This window comes from Larimichthys crocea, chromosome VII (assembly GCF_000972845.2).
Source record: "Larimichthys crocea isolate SSNF chromosome VII, L_crocea_2.0, whole genome shotgun sequence".
NCBI classification, from domain to species: domain Eukaryota; kingdom Metazoa; phylum Chordata; class Actinopteri; family Sciaenidae; genus Larimichthys; species Larimichthys crocea.
This window is the reverse complement of record NC_040017.1, coordinates 3,373,925-3,394,703: the sequence shown is the minus strand read 5'-3', so window position 1 is coordinate 3,394,703 and position 20,779 is coordinate 3,373,925. Positions and strand designations below refer to the sequence as shown.

General features: G+C 43.3%; 2 protein-coding genes across 2 annotated transcripts in view; one reads left to right on the top strand and one right to left on the bottom strand.

Moving 5' to 3' along the window:
- The window catches only part of mak16 (MAK16 homolog (S. cerevisiae)), a 15,785-nt gene extending 2,117 nt beyond the window's left edge, over window positions 1-13,668 (top strand). Inside the window, exons 3-10 of the mRNA XM_027280014.1 lie at window positions 11,255-11,364; window positions 11,451-11,515; window positions 11,643-11,794; window positions 11,874-11,928; window positions 12,486-12,560; window positions 12,662-12,766; window positions 12,862-12,924; window positions 13,010-13,668. Coding sequence (XP_027135815.1) covers window positions 11,255-11,364; window positions 11,451-11,515; window positions 11,643-11,794; window positions 11,874-11,928; window positions 12,486-12,560; window positions 12,662-12,766; window positions 12,862-12,924; window positions 13,010-13,240 — 856 coding nt within the window. The 3' untranslated portion in view covers window positions 13,241-13,668. The remainder of the gene's footprint in view (window positions 1-11,254; window positions 11,365-11,450; window positions 11,516-11,642; window positions 11,795-11,873; window positions 11,929-12,485; window positions 12,561-12,661; window positions 12,767-12,861; window positions 12,925-13,009) is intronic.
- Window positions 13,669-14,089: 421 nt separating this feature from the next.
- On the bottom strand, window positions 14,090-20,516 carry LOC104937950 (ras-related protein Rab-14-like). Its single transcript, XM_027280018.1, has 7 exons — window positions 20,400-20,516; window positions 19,751-19,804; window positions 19,482-19,659; window positions 19,328-19,394; window positions 18,615-18,702; window positions 18,474-18,504; window positions 14,090-18,272 (listed from the first exon to the last, which is right to left on the bottom strand). Exons 1-7 carry the CDS (start codon window positions 20,449-20,451, stop codon window positions 18,095-18,097), a joined length of 648 nt encoding a protein of 215 aa, XP_027135819.1. The 5' UTR covers window positions 20,452-20,516; the 3' UTR covers window positions 14,090-18,094.
- Between the last annotated feature and the right edge of the window lie 263 nt (window positions 20,517-20,779).

The window sequence follows — 20,779 nt, the reverse complement described above, 5'->3', positions numbered from 1 at the left end:
AGAAAGTCCTTTAAGATACACGACACGTTGTGGTCACATATGTTGTTTTGGTCTGTATCTAAACTTCGCGCGAGCATGTATAGACGGTTAATCTTCTACATTATTTCTCAAATATCTACACTGGACTTTTGTATCATTCCGTTAATCTGCACTCATGTGACGTCACTTTCTAAATGCTCACAATGTGATAGAAGTGTCGCTAGTGTGTGTGAGGCTTGTGTGTGGGTGTGAGTGAAGCTCTTACGTGTATTGTGGTTTGTGTGTGTGTGTGTTGTGTGTGTGGTGTGTGTGTCCTAGGTGTATTCACACACGTGGCGCATGAGTGACGGTGATGTGTAACAAGGTCTGGAAACCTGGAGCGCTCAGTCACAGACAACTAAGTCGGAAGCATAATCAGCGAAGTAGAGGTTGGTTTTTTGATCAATTCTCTTAGAATTTCAGTTTTGCGAAGAGAACAGAAACGGTGAGAATAGTTTGTGTGTGACGTATATGAGACGTTTGCTGTTAGATTATAAAATAAACAAAATTAAACAAGGAGTTCGGAGCAGTTGCTGGTACAGCATATGGCATCATCTGATCTAAAGTGCGTATTTACCAGTTCATCGAGCAGGGTGGCGGTTTCGGACATCTAGGGCACACTGCTAATGACTAGTAACGTCATCATAGCGAATACCTAGTCCAGCGCTTCTAACTAACTTTCATCAGAAGGCTGTAAATCTACCATGCATTACACTCAACCTCGATCAGAAGAGTATACAGCGGCAGACGAGACTGACAAGTGGGTCATTGTTTTCGGACAGTCCAAGAGTTCTGCATAAAGAAGGAGCGCCCACCTATGCTGAACTTGTGAAGAGTCAGGTTGCATAGGACTGTGCGGATGATTCTCACGGGTCAGCTGAGAGTGCTAAGCAAAACACAGGGTTGACGTATGAACTTTAAAAATGTGAGACTTATCATCATTAGGGAGATATGCTATGTAAGAGGCTGCTGGCCTTAGGAAGGCAGCAAAGAGACTGATCGTGCGCCACAGAGATAACATACAGAACATAACAACAGATCGACATAGACGCAAGATACATCACAAGCAGATGAGCAATCGTGGATACCATCCTGACTACACGATGCCGAGTCTGGTCATACCAGGCAGTAACAAAAAGTCAAAGTCAACTGCGCTATTCTGCGCACAGGAGTCGTCTGAACGCTGACAGCCAGCCGGCCAAAGAAGAAACATAGGTCAGTCACTCGCTCACTACATCTCACATCGATCGGAAACCGACAGACGCCTTCAGATCACGGCGGACAACAGATACACAAAAGGATCGCCTCCACCAGAACAACCACTGCGTCTTCTATCCAGACACGTGAAACTCAACCTCGGCATTCCTAGTGCTCCATGCACTCAAACTCTGGTATTACACATTACACCAGTAACACAAAAACGAATGCAACCATCCTAGCCTCCAATGCCGTACCCCCTTCTCCCACCTAAGCAAAATATTTACCCTCAGGACGCCCTCAGGCACTCAGCCGACGCCAAACACAACAAGCTACCAACACCTCTGGATCAGTGTTGGACATCTACCAAATCAGTACTTGCCTAGACCTGAACTGGATCTCCCTGTCTACCGAGGCACACATCAACAAAATGTGTTCTCCTTCCCATGTCATCCATGCGCCACATCGTCTACTGCTGCTCATCTCCCTACTCCTACTCCTGATCCCACACCTACCAAGAGGACCAATGAAGAATACGTTTAAAATATGGACCAACTTGGAGCCCAAATTTGTGTTGCCTTTGGTCCAAGTCAAGGCTGTAAGCTGGTCCAATCAAATCTGACTGCTCTAACAACCCTCACAATCGTCCTCTTCCATAAGCCTGCGACTACTTTGAACCCTCTCTCTACCTCTTCTTCTGGCTGCTGCCTGTTAACTGCCGTTGGCCTTAAATCTCTAAGTGACTGGGAACCCGATGTACAGACTATTGGGACAAGCCTGGTCTAAGTTTCAACACATTGAGTACTCTCACAAAAGACACCCTCAATAGATAACAAGTCCCGCTCAAATCAAATTTAAACTACTCAGTATCCTCCACGCCCGTCAACACCCGGGACACCACTCTATCCAACACGGCTGCGTCCTCTGCGCCTCCTAAGCTTCCTAAATCTGGACATTGCAATGGACAATTCAGAGCATGGCTTAAGATGACACCACAGTCAAGAATGCCTTCAGTCTACTCCAGCAGGCTTTACCCAAGTAAGGCCAAGGATCAGCAATTCTAAACCCAAAAAACATTGTCTGGACGAACCTCTGACCTGTTGTCCAAAACGTTCCCTGGTCCGGCAAATGTGGACGACCCTGTCAAATGCAGAAACTCCTTCGGAATCCAAAATCCAGATCCACATTCGTTTTTTGTCTTTAAAATGCATAAACCCGGGACTTCTCCCGCTGCGGCAGCGCCATGCTCGTCATTCCACCTGCACGCGCTGCTTCTGTGTATTATCAGGATAGAAGACGGGCGGACATTTGTTCCAATTTCATTCCGTTTACGCCGCGTAGTTCTACGAGCCTTATCTTCCCTCCTGACATCTGTTCTTCTGGTCACTCGATGAACTTGAGCTTCTCCTCGAGTATTTGGCTTATCAGATGCTCCAGCTGTGTTTCACAACCTGAAGTTCTGGTGATGGCAGTTTGAATAAAGTATGATTCATGGTGTCAGCGTCAGGGCAGAAGGTGAGACTAAGAGACTTGCACGAACTGTATTGTCAACATATCATAGTAGCGACACTCGATAAGATATATTGTATTGTAACGTTCGTAGAACTAAGATAGCTCAAAGTCAGGTTTGACCATATATGTACAAAGTCAGGATAATTCTGGCGTTGGGCGGGTAGTAGAGGAGCTGTCTGAGCATAGGATAGCTTGCGAGTTGGCGTGAAGCCGTTACTTGCGGTACTCGTAAGACTAAAGCGGCACGGATTGACGCAATAACTTTTGCTTGGAAATAAAAGGTTCACCCACGTCGGCCTACGCCGAAAGCACTGGAGTACCTCTTTAAATCCTTCGCTAAAAAGACCGGTAATGGTTCCAGAATAGGATCTCGGTACCGTAGACATTAACTATTCACACACAGTTTGTTACCGGAAAACATAAAATGTCTTCACACATCACGGGTCCAAAGACTGACCTGTGGAACAAGGCGCAAGCAGGAAGCAAAAAAAAAAAAAAAAGAAAAAGAAAAAAAAAGAAAAAGAAAAAAAAAAGGAAAGGGTAAAAAAGAAAAAACCAAAGGACGACGGGGATATGAAATAAATTCCATGTGTTAATAAGGAAATTAGCAATCAGTAGATAGTAGTACAGCATGTGGACACCAATGAATGAGACGCATGCATAGACCAAGTAAGCGATTGGACCCAAGCCTTATATTGGGTCCTGGGGTCAGGTTTTGGGACCTTAAAAAGCCACCTCTCACAAACATATAGATCTATTCACAGTCTAAAACCCCATAACCAACCCATACCTTCTCTGGCATCTCTCAACACTGTTCCTGTTAAAAAATTTAAACCATTTTATGAAAAAACTGAATAACTCGTTAAGGGACTTGGATTAGTGTCGTTCTGTGGAGAGACTAAAAGCAACTGAGCGACAGGAAGGAATGACTTACCTAACCAGAAGGTCGCTCATCCAGTGCAATAGAGAGGATTGTATTTACAGTGTCTTGTTGATGTTTGTTTTTGTTTCCCTAACGTGTGTCCAAGATAGACTACATAATTTTCGATGTGACACAGCGGCCCCTGACAGCTGCCCCCCTTGTGGACATTGTTTCTTGCCGCCCTCCTGTGTCAGTGAGGGAAGAAAAATGCCCCAAGTGGCAGCACCGCAGATTGTTTTTCATTTATTACGTTAATGCCTGGTTTTTGTTTTGTTCATTCGGTTTTCCTCTCGACAGTAGGCCAGGCCGGGAATAAGACAACTCTACTGGAATGCTTTTTTTCTCGGGGTGATCACAGCTGCAATGAATGCGTCACCACGAGTCGTCAAACTTCGCATAGTTCACGTGGAAACGGACATTTTTATTTCTGGCAAAAGGTAGGAAACAATGAGTGCAATGCCATCCTTCCAGTGACACTTTCCTGTACGCGTGAGCCGGTTCGCTCAACTCAAGGTCCGCGCCTTAAGCCTGAAGTGCTTTAACCGTCCTCCAATGATTAAATGTAAAGTAAACAAACTGTGTTTAGAGTTTCCAATTCTCCCAGTAGAACTGATCGGTCCGTAAATTTTGTTCCATTTGAAGCATTCCAACGCTAAACTAAACACGCAAACGTAAAAACACGTCACAGGTAAGTCAGTGTTCGATTAATCGATTACACAGCTTTGACCTGATTCTGCTTTTCAAGGGACAATTTACACAAATGGATTAAACGTCGCGTTTATGTGCAGCACAATAAAAAAAGCCGAGAAAATGGTCCTATCGAGGTTCCCGAAGCCAACAAAGGTCACCAACAAACTGTTCAAATTAATCAATTAATAAATTTATTTACACAGGAAAAGTTTAATAATTTTCTTTTTTATACTGTTTATAAAATTTTAAATTTGAGATGAAAGTAAAAAAATAACAAATATTAAAGTAAAATTTAGAATTATAAAGGCACCCAATGGTGAGATCAGATTATTTAAACAAGATAAATGTCACCAACTCGTAATCGACAATTAAATTCCACCTTCTGAACAAAAATCTTAGTCAAATTTTAAAAATTTATCTACGTGATCATTTGGTCGGAATGTTTCGCCATTTTGGTTTATTAGTGCCAGTCGTTGGTTGTAATTTGTTCGGTATGGGATAAAAGGAGTTTTTCATTATTGAAATCTTAAATTAAAATGACTGAACTCTCTTATGTACAAACTCATTGTCATCACTTAAGGCCGTGACATGTGTCTCCATCTCCTCTGGGACGCCGTACTCTTGTTGCTGTGGTACCACTTTGAGAGCCGCGGTCCAGATTTCTGGCCGCGGTGGAGTCTTGCTCAGATCCTGTACATAGCCAGTCAAGCTGAAGTGTTAAAGCTGTTCAGACCAGTTCTGTTGGTGCTCCGGAGAACTTAAACACCCAAACTGGTTTTCAAACTGTGTACCACTTTGTTCTGAACGGGGTGTGAGTTTACTCTGGCTGTCCCTCTTATTGGTGGACACAGCCTTCTTCAACTGGAAGCTTGATTTCTGAATGAAACCACACACGAGACTCTGTCCTCGTGCTTTAATCACTTAATACCCGCACGTCCATTCGCTGTCGAGCAAAAACATTTTTTGAATGAGATTGTTGAAATTTTCTGTGTTGGTTTTAAATGTTTGTTTTCCAAATGGGTCCACAAAGTCACACAGAAGCAACTCTAAACAGTTTTTGTTGTGGCCCGACCGCCTAACTCTCTTCTCACCAAAGCATCAAGTGAATAAATAGGAGTAGCGTGAATGACTGTAGGGGGCAGTGCCTGTCGATTTTTAAATACGTCCCACCAAAGTCTTAAATTTGATCGTGATGCTGTAGGGAACTCTACAAACATAACGGCTAACATTTTTTTGTAAAGAAACGAAATACTTGTGAACAAAATTGAGTAAGTTTGTAGGCAAACGCACGTTGACTCGCCAAGGGGCGACTTAAATCAGGCACTCACACTGATCCCGCCGCCATGGCTGTACACACTCTGTATACGTTTATTCTCTTTCTGTAACGTCTGATATTTTTTTTCGTCTCTGAGTACACATAACCGTGCTTCTTTTTACGATATTTATGGTCTAAATCTGTAAATTTTGTTCTTCAGCTGTACCTTTTTCATTGTCGAGACATGGGATTCAGTTCTTTGTAATAAAGTATATATACTGTATAGACTATCCGGACTCGTGAGGATCCTGTGGTTCGTTTAAGTTCATAGATATGAAGATAGATTATGTGTTTAATATACTTTTAATAATGGTTCAACACACGCACATTAAAAAAAAAGTTTTATCCATGTAGGACATTTCCATAATGTGCCAAACATTTACAACAATCTGGACAAAAACGTTTTAATTGACGTACTTTGATGATTCAAATCACTTTAAGGATGATTTTAACTTTCCACACTTTTCGAAAATGACTTGTTGATGAACTTGAACACACGAAAATACGTGTTTCCGTGTATTTGGTTTGTAATTTATGAAACCAAAGATTATTAAGAGTTTTACAATTTCACACCTGCACCACACCGAATCACGTTAATCGACATTCTGCTGGGGCATCATAGTTAAAAGACGTACGGGGCGTAATGCTGAAACATGGTTTGAGTTTGTTTAGATTTCATTATTTTTTAGTGTTTAACAGGAACAAACAGAGAACTGAAGTTTATTTAAACACATCCGTTGTCATTCGAGTCGTGAACTCGTTTCATAGGAACATCGAGCTCAAACTTAATTTTAAAGCTGTTTCAAGAACCTCCGACCCGTTGCCTGTGGACGCCCGGTTGGACAAGCTCCAGAAGAGCGCCACCAGCAGGTGAAATGAAGTGGAAACAGTTTCAGGAGGGTCTGTGTCACGAGGTTTAAAAATCAACATTTAAAGGACTCGAGCCCTGAAACCACGTCCACGGCCCAGTGACAGAAACCCCTGCGGTCAGATCACTTCCGTGTGAGAAGGCGATGATAAAAAAAAAAAAAAAGCCAGCTGACCTACACCATCACGCCGGCTCAAAGTTCTGGATTGGCTGCACGAGGCTGTGGACCTCACGACGTGGCTCCTGCTCTGGTGGCGGGCTCCGTCTCCTGCTCGTACTCTCTTCCACGTAACGCTCGCTTTCTTCCCATCGCCACCGAGCCGTCTAGCCGGAGACTTTGCCTTTTGGACACTCGAGGGCCTTTGCCTTCGTTCCCCTCCATCTCCATCTCCCTCCCTTCTCACTGGACTCCTCCTCTTCATCGTCCGTCGCCTCATCACGGCCGTCCAGTTTGTTCATGCCGAAGAGAGAGAGACAATACAGGTGAGGAAGACAGGTAATGAGACCGAGACAGAACAGGTGGAGAGGCCGACAGGTGGAGATTAACCATCAAAGTCGCCAGGTCGCTCTCCTCACACCTCTCTTCTAACGAACTCCTCTTTTACCGCGACGTCCTGGACAAAAAGTACAAAGATCACAGTCCGCAATTGTACAACTAAACAGATACACGGTGTGGTGTGTGAGACGATCAAAGGTGTCCCTTCATCACCGTTCATCATCTTCCTCTTCCTCCTCCTCCTCTTCCTCGCTCCTTCGTCGCTGTTGTTCCAGAGCTCTGTCGAGGCGTGAACTGGGCAGTTGTAGATGTCTCCATATGGTCAACACATACACACACACATCAAGTTTAAATAACACCAGGACACCTCAGGACCTCACCTGCCACACCTGGACTCTTCGGTCGGTACGTCTGTGACATCTACCGTTTCCCTGTTGGAGTCTCTCCAGCAAGCTCACTTCTCGATGGCGTTATCCATGAGCTGGATCAGACTTTCTCCTGCAAAACCAGACACAACAGAGTTGTAAAGACAGTAAAGACGGTTAAAAAATGAGTTCAAGATTATTATTAAGATGAGTTAAAGACGAGTAAGAACGCGTTAAGAGATTAAGATGAGTTAAGACGGGTGAAAGACGGGTTAAACAGCTGACGTTTACGATTAGTAAAGACGAGTTAAAGACGGGTTAACCGATGACGTTGATTAGTTACAGACGGGTTACAGACTGAGCTTTGCTTACGTTAGACGTAAGCCGGGTTACGATGAGTTCAAGAGAGTTTACAATGATGTTAGCCGAGTTGCGCAGGTTTCAGCATAGTTTAATCTCTGTCACCTCACCAAATCGATTCCTCTTCTCTTCCTCTCCACCTTCCGCTGAAGGAACACACCTTCCTCTGAAAGACCCCAACACAGACGTATAAACGGCCGGTCGGGTCGAGTCGGGTCAGTGTGGTACTTTCTCATCACCCCGTACTCTCTTCAGCACCAGTTTGCGCATGCGGATGCAGGTACGGGGGTGATTTTGGTGAAGCGTGTTTACATTTGTGGCGGAATAATCGAGCAGTAGATGAATTCCATCGATCTGGTTCGCAGACTGTCCTCATTTCTTACGTGAGCTTCACCTGCACACAACACACACACACACCACACATTAGTGTGTCAGCCGGGCCGATATTCAGAATAGCAGAAGTGATTCTGTAACTATCTCAACAGTTACTGTTAACGTTGATAAACGTATTGAGCGCTCACCTTCCTCCCACATCTTGGCGAAACTGCTCTCTCGATCACTCATGTAGAGGAAACACTGACGGAGGGGGAGACCACACACATCGTTAAAAACATCACTTTCACCCCTGACGAGCTGGATCTGAGACATGTTTGCCTGGTAACAGCTGTAAACACAAACCGGCGTCACCTTTCTCCTCTCGGATGGTGTCTATACTGACTGTTGGTCCAGCGACACGACAGATCGGTGTGCACAGGTCGCGGTGGATGTTGTACTCATTTCTGACAGAGCCCTGCCTTTGTCCTGGAACAGGACAGACGAGAGAGGAGACGCACGTTGACCTCCACGGTCCAACACACTGAACTACAATCACTCAGAACTCCATGAACTAACTACTCATTCATAACTCATGAACTACATCACTCAGAACTCCATGAACTACATCATTCAGAACTCCATGAACTACATCACTCAGAACTCCATGAACTACACACTCAGAATACATGAACTACATCACACAGAACTACATGAACTACATCATTCAGAACTCCATGAACTACATCATTCAGAACCATGAACTAACATCACGCAGAATCATGAAACATCACAAGAACTACATCACGAACTCAGACACTGACACTACATGACTCAGAACTACATGACTCAACTACATGAACCTCAGAACGACATGAACTACATCACTCAGAGAACACATGACTCAAACTACATGGAATACATCATCAGCAGACTACATGACTCAGAACTACAAACGACTACTCACCAGAACGACATGACTACATCCTCAGAACTACATGAACTACATCACTCAGAACTACATCACTGCAGAACTACATGAACTACATCACACAGAACTACATGAACACACATCACAGAACTACTGAACTACAGCACTCAAACTACATATAGAACTACATCAGAACTACAATCACTCAGAAACTGCCAAAGCTACATCACTCAGAACTCCATGAACTACATCACACAGCAACTCCATGAACTACATCACTCAGAACTACATGAACGGAACACTCACTCAGAACACATGAAACTGACATCACTCAGAACTACATGAACTACATCCTCAGAACACACATGACTACTCACTCCAGAACCATCACTCACCATAAACTACTAAACTCAGCTACATCACGCAGACTCCATGAACTACATCACTCAGAACTCCATGAATCATCACGCAGAACTCCATGACTACATCATTCAGACGCACTCATGAACTACAGCAACTCAGAACTACTACATGAACTACACTAGCATCATCAGACTCTACTCCATGAACTCCATCACTCATCAAGAACTCCATAACGAATCATTCAGACTCATACTAGAATCACTCAGAACCTCAGAAACTCATCATATCAGAACTCCAATGAACTACATCATTCGAACTCCAATGAACTACATCACAGAACTCCATGAACTACAACATCACACAGAACTTCCATGAACTACATCACTCAGAACTCCATGACTACATCACTCAGAACTCTCAGAACTCCATGAACTACATCACTCAGAACTCACGAAACTACATCACTCATCAGAACTACATCACTCAGAACTCCAGAACACATCATCGAACTCCATGAACAACACTCAAACTCCATGACACATCATTCAGAACTCCATGAAACTACTCACTCAGAATATGAACTACATCACTCAAACTACATCACTCAGAACTCCATGAACTACATCAATCACTCAAACTCCATGAACTACATCAATCAGAACTCCATGAACTACACACTCAGAAATACAGAAACTACATCACTCAGAACTCCATGACTAGCATCACTCGAACTAGCAAAATCCTCAGAACTCTCCATGAACTAACATCACTCAGACTACATGACATGGAGTTCTGAGTGTAAAAGTTCATGGAGTTCTGATTCATGTGATAGTTCATCTGTTTGTTGATGTAGTTCATGTAGTTCTGAGTGATGTAGTTCATGGAGTTCTGAATGATGTAGTTCATGGAGTTCTGAGTGATGTAGTTCATGTAGTTCTGAGTGATGTAGTTCATGTAGTTCTGAATGATGTAGTTCATGTAGTTCTGAGTGATGTAGTTCATGTAGTTCTGAGTGATGTAGTTCTGAGTCATGTAGTTCTGAGTGATGTAGTTCATGTAGTTCTGAGTGATGTAGTTCATGTAGTTCTGAGTCATGTAGTTCTGAATGATGTAGTTCATGTAGGTCTGAGTGATGTAGTTCATGTAGTTCTGAGTGATGTAGTTCATGTAGTTCTGAGTGATGTAGTTCATGGAGTTCTGAGTGATGTAGTTCATGGAGTTCTGAGTGATGTAGTTCATGGAGTTCTGAGTGATGTAGTTCATGGAGTTCTGAGTGATGTAGTTCATGGAGTTCTGAGTGATGTAGTTCATGGAGTTCTGAGTGATGTAGTTCATGGAGTTCTGAGTGATGTAGTTCATGGAGTTCTGAGTGATGTAGTTCATGGAGTTCTGAGTGATGTAGTTCATGGAGTTCTGAGTGATGTAGTTCATGGAGTTCTGAGTGATGTAGTTCATGGAGTTCTGAGTGATGTAGTTCATGGAGTTCTGAGTGATGTAGTTCATGGAGTTCTGAGTGATGTAGTTCATGGAGTTCTGAGTGATGTAGTTCATGGAGTTCTGAGTGATGTAGTTCATGGAGTTCTGAGTGATGTAGTTCATGGAGTTCTGAGTGATGTAGTTCATGGAGTTCTGAGTGATGTAGTTCATGGAGTTCTGAGTGATGTAGTTCATGGAGTTCTGAGTGATGTAGTTCATGGAGTTCTGAGTGATGTAGTTCATGGAGTTCTGAGTGATGTAGTTCATGGAGTTCTGAATGATGTAGTTCATGGAGTTCTGAATGATGTAGTTCATGTAGTTCTGAGTGATGTAGTTCTGAATGATGTAGTTCATGGAGTTCTGAGTGATGTAGTTCATGTGTTGGACCGTGGAGGTCACGTGACGTCTCCTCTCTCCGTCTGTCTCCAGGACGAAGAGTCAGGGCTTCTGTCGAAATGAGTACAACATCACCGGACTGTGCAACCGCTCGTCGTGTCCGCTGGCCAACAGTCAGTACGCCACCATCCGAGAGGAGAAAGGTGAGCGCGGCTCTGTGTTTACAGCTGTTACCATGGCAACATGTCCTCAGATGATGTTTTTAACGATGTGTGTGTCTCCCCCTCAGGTCAGTGTTTCCTCTACATGAAGGTGATCGAGAGAGCAGCTTTTCCCGCCAAGATGTGGGAGAAGGTGAGCGCTCAATACGTTTTATCAACGTTAACCAGTAACGTTTGAGATACGTTACAGAATCACTTCTGCTATTCTGAATATCGGCACGGCTGAACACTAATGTGTGTGTGTGTGTGTGTGTGTGCAGGTGAAGCTCAGTAAGAACTATGAGAAAGCTCTGGAACAGATCGATGAGAATCTCATCTACTGGCCTCGATTCATCCGACACAAATGTAAACAACGCTTCACCAAAATCACCCAGTACCTGATCCGCATGCGCAAACTGGTGCTGAAGAGACAGTAAGTGACGTGAAAGTACCACACTGACCCGACCCGACCCGACCCGGCCGTTTAAAGTCTGACTGTTTGTGTCTTTCAGGAGGAAGTTGGTTCCTCTCAGCAGGAAGGTGGAGAGGAGAGAGAAGAGGAAAGAGGTGACAAAGATTAAACTATTCTTAACCTGGCTAACTCTTCTTTAACTCATCTTAAACTCATCTTTAACTCATCTTTAACCCGTCTTTAACTCGTCTTTAACTAATCTTTAACCCGTCTTTAACTAATCTTAAACTCATCTTTAACCCGTCTTTAATCATCTTTAATCATCTTTAACTCGTCTTTAACTCGTCTTTAACTCGTCTTTAACTCATCTTAAACTCATCTTTAACCCGTCTTTAACTAATCTTTAATCATCTTTAATCATCTTTAACTCGTCTTTAACTCGTCTTTAACTCATCTTTACCTAATCTTAAACTCATCTTTAACCCGTCTTTAACTAATCTTTAACCCGTCTTTAACCCGACTTTAACTCATCTTTAATCATCTTTAATCATCTTTAACTCGTCTTTAACTCGTCTTTAACTCGTCTTTAACTCATCTTTAACTAATCTTTAACTCATTTTTAACTCATCTTTAACTCGTCTTTAACTCGTCTTTAACTCGTCTTTATTCATTTTTAACTCGTCTTTAACTCTGTTGTGTCTGGTGTTTGCAGGAGAAAGCTCTGATCGCAGCTCAGCTGGATAACGCCATCGAGAAGGAGCTGCTGGAGAGACTCAAACAGGGAACGGTATGATGTCACAGACGTACAGACCTGAAGAGTCCAGGTGGAGCAGGTGGAGGTCCTGAGTGTGTCCTGGTGTTAAACTTGATGTGTGTGTGTGTTGACAGTATGGAGACATCTACAACTTCCCAGTTCACGCCTTCGACAGAGCTCTGGAGCAACAGGACGAAGAGAGCGAGGAAGAGGAGGAGGAGGAAGAGGAAGATGACGAGGTGATGAAGGACACTTTGATCGTCTCACACACACACACACAGTGTATCTGTTTAGTGTACAATCTGAGGACTGTGATCTTGTACTCTTTCTGCAGGACGTCGGGAAAAGAGAGTTCGTAGAAGAAGAGGTGGAGGAGAGCGACCTGAGCGACTTTGAGGTAATCTCACTTGTCGGCCTCTCCACCTGTCTGTCTCTGTCTCTTTACCTGTCTCTCCTCACCTATCTGTCTCTCTCTCTTTCAGGACATGAACAAACTGAGGACGAGCAGTGATGAGGAGCAGGACGATGAAGAGGAGGAGTCCAGTGAAGAAGAGGAGGAGGAGGAGATGGAGATGGAGACGAAGGCAAAGGCCTTGAGGTCAAAAGGCAAATCTCCGGCTAACGGCTCGGTGGCGAGGAAGAAGCGAGCGTACGTGGAGATCGAGTACGAGCAGGAGACGGAGCCCGCCACCAAGAGCAGAGCCACGTCGTGAGGTCACAGCCTCTGCAGCCAATCAGAACTGTGAGCCGGCTGTGAGGTCAGCTGACTTTTTTTTTTTTTTTTTATCATCGCCTTTCTCACACAGGAAGTGATCTGACCTCAGGTGGTTTCCTGTCACCTGCGGCGTGGACGTTGGTTCAGGTCTCGAGTCCTTTAAATGTTGATTTAAACCTCGTCGACAGACACTCCTGAAACTGTTTCACTTCATTTCACCTGATGGTGGCGCTCTGAGCTGTCCAACCGGGTCCACAGAACGGGTCGGAGGTTCTGAAACATGCTTAAAATTAAGTTTGAGCTTGATGTTCCTGATAAACTGAGTCACGACTCAGAATGACCACGATGTGTTTAAATAAACTTCAGTTCTCTGTTTGTTCCTGTTAAACTAATAAAATAATGAAATAAACAAACTCTGTTTCAGCATTACGTCCCCGTAAGTCTTTTAAACTATGATGACCCCAGAATGTCTGATTAACGTGATTCGGTGTGTGTGCAGGTGTGAACATTGTAAACTCTAAATATCTTTGGGTTCATAAATACGAAACAAATACACGTAACACGTATTTTCGTGTGTCAAGTCATCAACAAGATCATTTCTGAAAAGTTGTGAAAGTTAAAATAATCCTTCAAGGTGATTATGAATCATCAAAGTACGTCAATTAAAAATGTTTTTGTCAGATTGTTGTAAATGTTTGGCAACATTATGGAAATGATCCTACATGGATAAACTTTTTTTTTAATGTTGCTGTGTTGAACATTATTAAAAGTATATTAACATATCTGATCTTCATATGTACTGAACTTAAAAGAAGCACAGCGACTCCTCACGAGTCAGGAGAGTATATACAGTATATATACTTTATTTACAAAGAACTGAATCCCCATGGTCGTACAATGAAAAGGTACAGCTGAAGAAAATAATTACAGATTTAGAACATAAATAATCGTAAAAGAAGCACGTTTGTTACTTCAGCAGACAGAAAAAAAAAATCAGACGTTACAGAAAGAGAATAAAACGTACAGAGCGTGTTACAGCCAGGCGGCGGGATCATTGTGTGAGTGCCTGATTTACAGCGCCCCCATCTGGCTGAGTCAAACGCTGCTTTTGCTACAAACTTACTTCAATTTTTGTTCCAAGTATTTATCGTTCTAAAAACAAATGTAGCCGTTATGTTTGTAGACGTCCTCCGAGATCAACGATCAAATTTAAGAATTTGGTGGGACGTATTTAAAATCGACAGCACTGCCCCCTACAGTCCATTCACTGCTACTCTTATTTATTCAACTTGATGCTTTGGTGAGAAGAGACGCTTAAGGCGGCGGCCACAACAAAACTTTTAGAGTTTGACTTCTTGTTGACTTCTGTGACACATTGGAAACTAAAATTTAAAAAACACAGAAATTTCAACAATCTCATTAAAAAAATGTTTTTGCTCGACAGCGAATGCGACGTGCGGGTTATTAAGTGATAAAAGCAACGAGGACAGAGTCTCGTGTGTTGTTTCATTCAGAAATCAAGCATCACAGTTGAAGAAGGCTGCTGTCCACCAATAAGAGGACAGCCAAGAGTAAAATCACACCCCCGTTCAGACAAACGTGGACACAGTTTGAAAACCAGTTTGGGTGTTTTAAGTTCTCCGGATGCACCAACAGAACTGGTCTGAACAAGCTTTAACACTTCAGCTTTGACTGGATATGTACACGGATCTGAGCAAGACTCCACCGGGCCAGAATCTGGACCGCGGTATCAAAGTGGTACCACAGCAACAAGAGTACGGAGTCCCAGAGGAGACAAATGTCACGCTTAAGTTGAGAAACTGAGTTTGTACATAAGAGAGTTCAGTCATTTTAATTTAAGATTTAAATAATGAAAAACTCATTTTATCCTAACGAACAAATTACAACAAACGACTGGCAATAATAAAAAATGGCGAAACATTCCGACCAAATGATCACGTATAAATTTTAAAATTTGACTAAGATTTTTGTCAGAAGTTGGAATTTTAATTGTGATTATGAGTTGGTGACATTATCTTGTTAAAAATATCTGACTCACCATTGGTGCCTTTATAATTCTAAATTTTACTTTAATTAATATTTGTCTATTTTTTTACTTTCATCTCAAAATTTAAAATTTTTATAAACACGTAAAAAAAAAAAACTTATTAAACTTTTTACATGTGTAATAATTTATAATTTGATTAACTGAACAGTTTGTTGGTGACATTTGTTGCTTCTGGGACCTCGATAGGAAACATTTCTCAGGCTTTTTTTATTTGTGCTGCACATAAACTGGAAGTTTAATCCATTTAGTGTAAATTGGACATTGAAAAGCAGAATCAGGTCAAAGCTGTGTTAATCGATTAATCGAACACTGAATCAAATGTGACGTGTTTAAGTTTGCGTGTTTAGTTTAGCGCTGGAATGCTTCAAATGGAACAAAATTTACTGACCGATCAGTTCTACTGGGAGAATTGGAAACTCTAAACACCAGTTTAACTTTACATTTAATCATTTGGAGGAAAGGTTAAAGCACTTCAGGACTTCAAGGCGCGGACCTTGAGTTGAGCTGAACTGGCTCATGCTTACAGGAAACGTTTCACTGGAAGGCATTTCACTTATTGTTTCATAACTTTTGCAGAAATAAACAATGTTCAGTTTCCACGTGAACTATGAGGAAGTTAAGACTCGTGACGCATTCATTGCAGCTGTGATCAACCAGGAAAAAATGCATTCAAGTAGAGTGTAATTATCCCGGCCTAACGTCGAAGAGAAAACCGAATGAACAAAACAAAAACAGGCAGTAATAAATTAAAAACAATCTGCGTTGCTTCCACTTGGGTCATTTTTCTTCCCTCACTTAAACAAGGAGGGAGGCAAGAAAATGTCCACAAGGGGGAGCTGTCACATCGAAAATATACTGTATATATATATTTGGAAACACGTTAGAAAAAAAAAAACATCAACAAGAAAAATGTAATAAAAATCTATCCTGAACTTGAGTCGTGACATTCTGGTTCAGGTAAGTCATTCCTTCATCGTCGATCAGTTGCTTTAGTCTCTCCACAGAACGATCAATATTCAAAGTCGCCAAAATTGAATTCAAAGTTATTCAGTTAAAATGGTTTTAAAAAGGCAAAGTGTTGAGATGCAGAGAAGGTAGGTTTGGTTACTGGGTAGACTGTGAATAGATATATATGTTTGTGAGAGGTCTTCAAGGGTCCAAAGACCTGACCCCAGGACCCAAGTAAGGCTTGGTCCGAATCGCTTTAATTTGGTCGGTCTCGGTGTCCACAGGTACTCTTCAGATTGTCTCTTTCTAAAAATGGATTTCTATCCACGTTGGATTCTTGTTGGGTTTCCACAGGTCAGTTTTGGACCCGTGAAGACATTTTAATGCTTTTCATGTACAAACTTGTGTGTGAAATATGTTAATGTCTACGTGTACCGAGATCCTATTCTGGAACCATTACACGGTCTTTTTAAGCGAAGGATTAAAGAGGTACTCCAGTGATTTAGGCGTAGGCCGACGTGGGAACTTTCAGAAAGTTTGGGGGATTTACGAGAAAGACGGCTCAGAACTGAAGCACAGGCAGAATTATCCTGACTTAGTACATAATATGGGTCAAACCTGACTTTAGAAAGACGTTACACAAACATCTTTAGAGGCTCGTCTAAGAATGTGCAATCAGTGGAGTTCCCCTTTAACCTGCATTTATAAAACTGCATCACCAGCTTCAGGTGTGAACACAGCTGGAAATGCCTCCAGAAACTCATCATCTGACCCACAAGAACCGATTCAAGAAGTCTCTACAACTCGAGCGTAAACGCATCTTCTGATCCAGATTACCAACACGGTGCGGATGGATGAAGAGCATGAGCTTGAGCAGAGGGAGAAGTCCGGGTTATTGAATTTTAAAGACAACGATGGATCTGGATTTTCTGGATTCCGAAGGAGTTTCTGAATTTGAAGGGTCGTCCACATTTGCAGGACAGGGAAGTTTGGACTAACAGGTCCAGAGGTTAGTCCAGAAAATGTCTTTTTTGGGTTTAGAATGATGATCCTTGGCCTTCCTTTGGGTCAAGCATGCCTGGATGTAGACTGAAGGCAGTCTTGACTGTGGTGGTACATCTTAAGCCTATGCTCTGAATATGTCCATTGCAATGTCCAGATTTAGAAATAAGGCGACCCCTGTTGGTGAGGTGTCCAGTTTTGGGCTGTAGGCTGGTTAAAATTTGAGCCTTGTATCTTTATTTGTCTTTTGAGTTATCAATGTGTTGAACTTGAGACCAGGCTTGTCCTAAAGTTGAACTTCCCTCACTTGGATCAGGCCAACGGCACTCCAGAAGAAGGTGGTTCAAAGGTCAGTCCAGTCTTTTGGAAAAGGATTGTGGGGTTAGAGCAGTCCAGATTGGATGGACCAGCTTAAGCCCTGACTTGGAACAAAGGCAACCCAAATTTGGGCTCCAAGTTGGTCCATATTTAAACGTATCTTCATTGGTCTCTTGGGCTAGGTGTGGATCAGGAGTGGTTGTGAGCTAACCTGTGAGACACATTTTGTGGAGACAGGGATCCAGTTCAGGTCTAGGACAGTCCTGATTTGGTAGTTGTCCAACACTGATCCAGAGGTGGTAGTTGTAGGTTTATGGAGTCGGCTGAGGGTGTCCTGAGGGTAAATATTTGATTAGGTGGGGGGTGGTTGAATCTAGTTTTGGGTAATGGTTTGAGTTCTGGAGCTAAATCCGGTTGATGCAGTCTGGATAGAAGACGCATGTTGGTGTCTGGTGGAGAGGATCTCTGTGTTATCTGTGTCCGTCCGTCTGATGGGTCTGTAGTTTCTGTCTGTGGTTAGCAACTGCAGCCTTCTTTGGCCGGCTGGCTGTCGGCGTTCAGACGACCTCCTTGCGGTGCAGACGGTTTGTGCTGGACTCCCGACTCGGCAGCATTCAGGTCCAGACTGCCATCTTGGATGTTCTGGTAGATCCTCTTTGCTGCTTCCAGGAAGGCCTCTTCAACATTCTCCCCTCTGAGGAAACACATTAAAGTCATGAAGTCAAACTTGGTGAAACCACTTCACTAACCGATAATGAACTGAACCTGCCGTTAGCAGGCAACAGAACCGGACCGAGCACAGCCTCTGAGACCAACAGGTGAGGTTGAGGTGATTTACAGACTTCATGATGGAAACACTGACAAGTAGTGAAGCGCTGGAAGGTTGTGTACTTACGTCTTAGCGCTGGCCTCTAGAAACAGCAAACCTGATCGATGAAAGGAAGTAAAGATCAGATGATCAGCATGACTTCCTGTTTTAATCTTTCATTTTATTTCAACACAAACGTCTCATATACGTCACACAAACTATTCTCACCGTTCTCTTCAGCAAACTGTTTGGCCTCTTCGTACGTCACGTCTCTCTGAGCCTCCAGGTCAGCCTTGTTACCAATCAAGATGATCACCTGGAGACACACACACACACACACACACACACACACAAACACAAACACACACACACACACACACACGTGAGGACGTCACATGAGTACGATTAACCTGAACATAAACCAGAAAAAATAATGTGAACACGTTAACACGTCGCGGAGAACGGACCAAAACAACATCGTGACCACAACGTTGTCGTTATTTCCAGGACTTTCTCCTGACACAATCAGCTATAGGATCGTCAGGAACCTCACCTGTGACGTCACCTCAGCCTCACCTCGACTCGTTACTTTCTGACAGCCTCGAACAGATTCGACGTTCATCCAAACACACAACTCGAATTATTTTGAATCTGAATTGAAGCATTTCACTGTTCAACAGACTAAAAGAAAAGCAGGAAAGAGAACTCGATATTGTCTTATAATCACACCCAGACGAGAAGTTGGAGAGACTTTTGTTGTTTGAACTGTGACATTTTTTTTTAAAACAAACTGGACATCAGAATCAACAATTAACGGCTGATCACATTTTTTGGTCCTGCCTCGTCAACCCTTCAAATGCTGAAGTGCCTATCTGCATGTGTGGTTCCCACTCTCAGCATGTGGTGTGTGTGTGTGTGTGTGTGTGTGTGTGTACACTCACTGTGTTTGGGTTGGTCAGGTTCCTGGCGTCTGTCAACCAGCTGCTCAGGTGATTATAAGTACTTCTCCTGAGGACAAAAAGACACAAAAGTTACTCAACAAAACGTCAAACCATGTGACATCACCTCCAAGCCCCGCCCCCATCCTGTCAGTACCTGGTGATGTCATAGACCATGAGGGCCCCGGCGGCCCCCCTGTAATAGGACCTGGTGACGGCCCTGAAGCGCTCCTGACCGGCCGTGTCCCAGATCTGCAGCTTCACCTTCTGACCGTGGACCTCCATGATCCTCGTCCCGAACTCCACGCCGATGGTGTGAGGACAGTCCGCCATGACTGCACACACACACACAATACACATCAATACAACACACAGGAAATGGACACGCCCAGCAGCTCGATGATGAACAGAAGAAGAAGGACTCACATTTCTTCTCTGTGAACTGATGCAGCAAACAAGACTTCCCGACTCCCATATCACCTGGAGAGAGAAGAAGAGGTCAAAGGTCACAGCAGCTCCTGAAAAAACATCTGAAACCAAATGTGTCCAAAATCTTAGACCTGAACCCTCGTCTGTCTGTGAACATCAGGAGATCTTAGAAATCACGTTTCCATTTCTCAGTTTGGAGGATGGACCTAAAACTACAATACCCATGAGCCTCAGCTGCCAGAGGTGAATCAGATTTATTTATTCATCTGGCTTTGCTGGAGAAATGCACCCTGGGAGTTGTAGTAAGACTTGAACCACAGCAGCACATCTAACCCGTGACGCCGCTCAGCGTTTTAAGGGTTAACAAGTCTCCGCTCGAGCAGATGACTCCACCTGGTTCGTACTGAGCAAAGCGGATCATTACTGCTTCAACACTTCCTGTGGACGTGGTACGGATGTGGTCCAATGATTGGCCTGCACCAAGCAAAGAAAACGACTAACGAGATTAACGAAGCGACTCAAAGACGTTAAACTGGAAGGATGGAGGTGAACCATCATCACACCAGGAGAGAGGCAGGTGAAGCCTGTGGGGCCACCAACCAATGAGAGCAGAGATCAGCTGACGTAAACACGTGACGTCACTCACCGATGATGATGTACTTGAAGATGTAGGAGTAGTTGTAAGGTGCAGCGGTCATCGTGACTGTGAAGACAGAAAGACACAGAGTGAGTCCACACAGAGACACAGAGTGAGTCCACACAGAGACACAGAGTGAGTCCACACAGAGACACACAGTGAGTCCACAGAGACACACAGTGAGTCCACAGAGACACACAGTGAGTCCACAGAGACACACAGTGAGTCCACAGAGACACACAGTGTAGTACTTAATACTTTACTTCAGTAGAGGTTGTAAGGAGTTATTTTAACCTGTAGTATTAATACTTTTACTTCAGTAAGGAGGTTGTAATGGAGTATTTTAACCTGTAGTATAATACTTTTACTTCAGTAAGAGTTTGTAATGG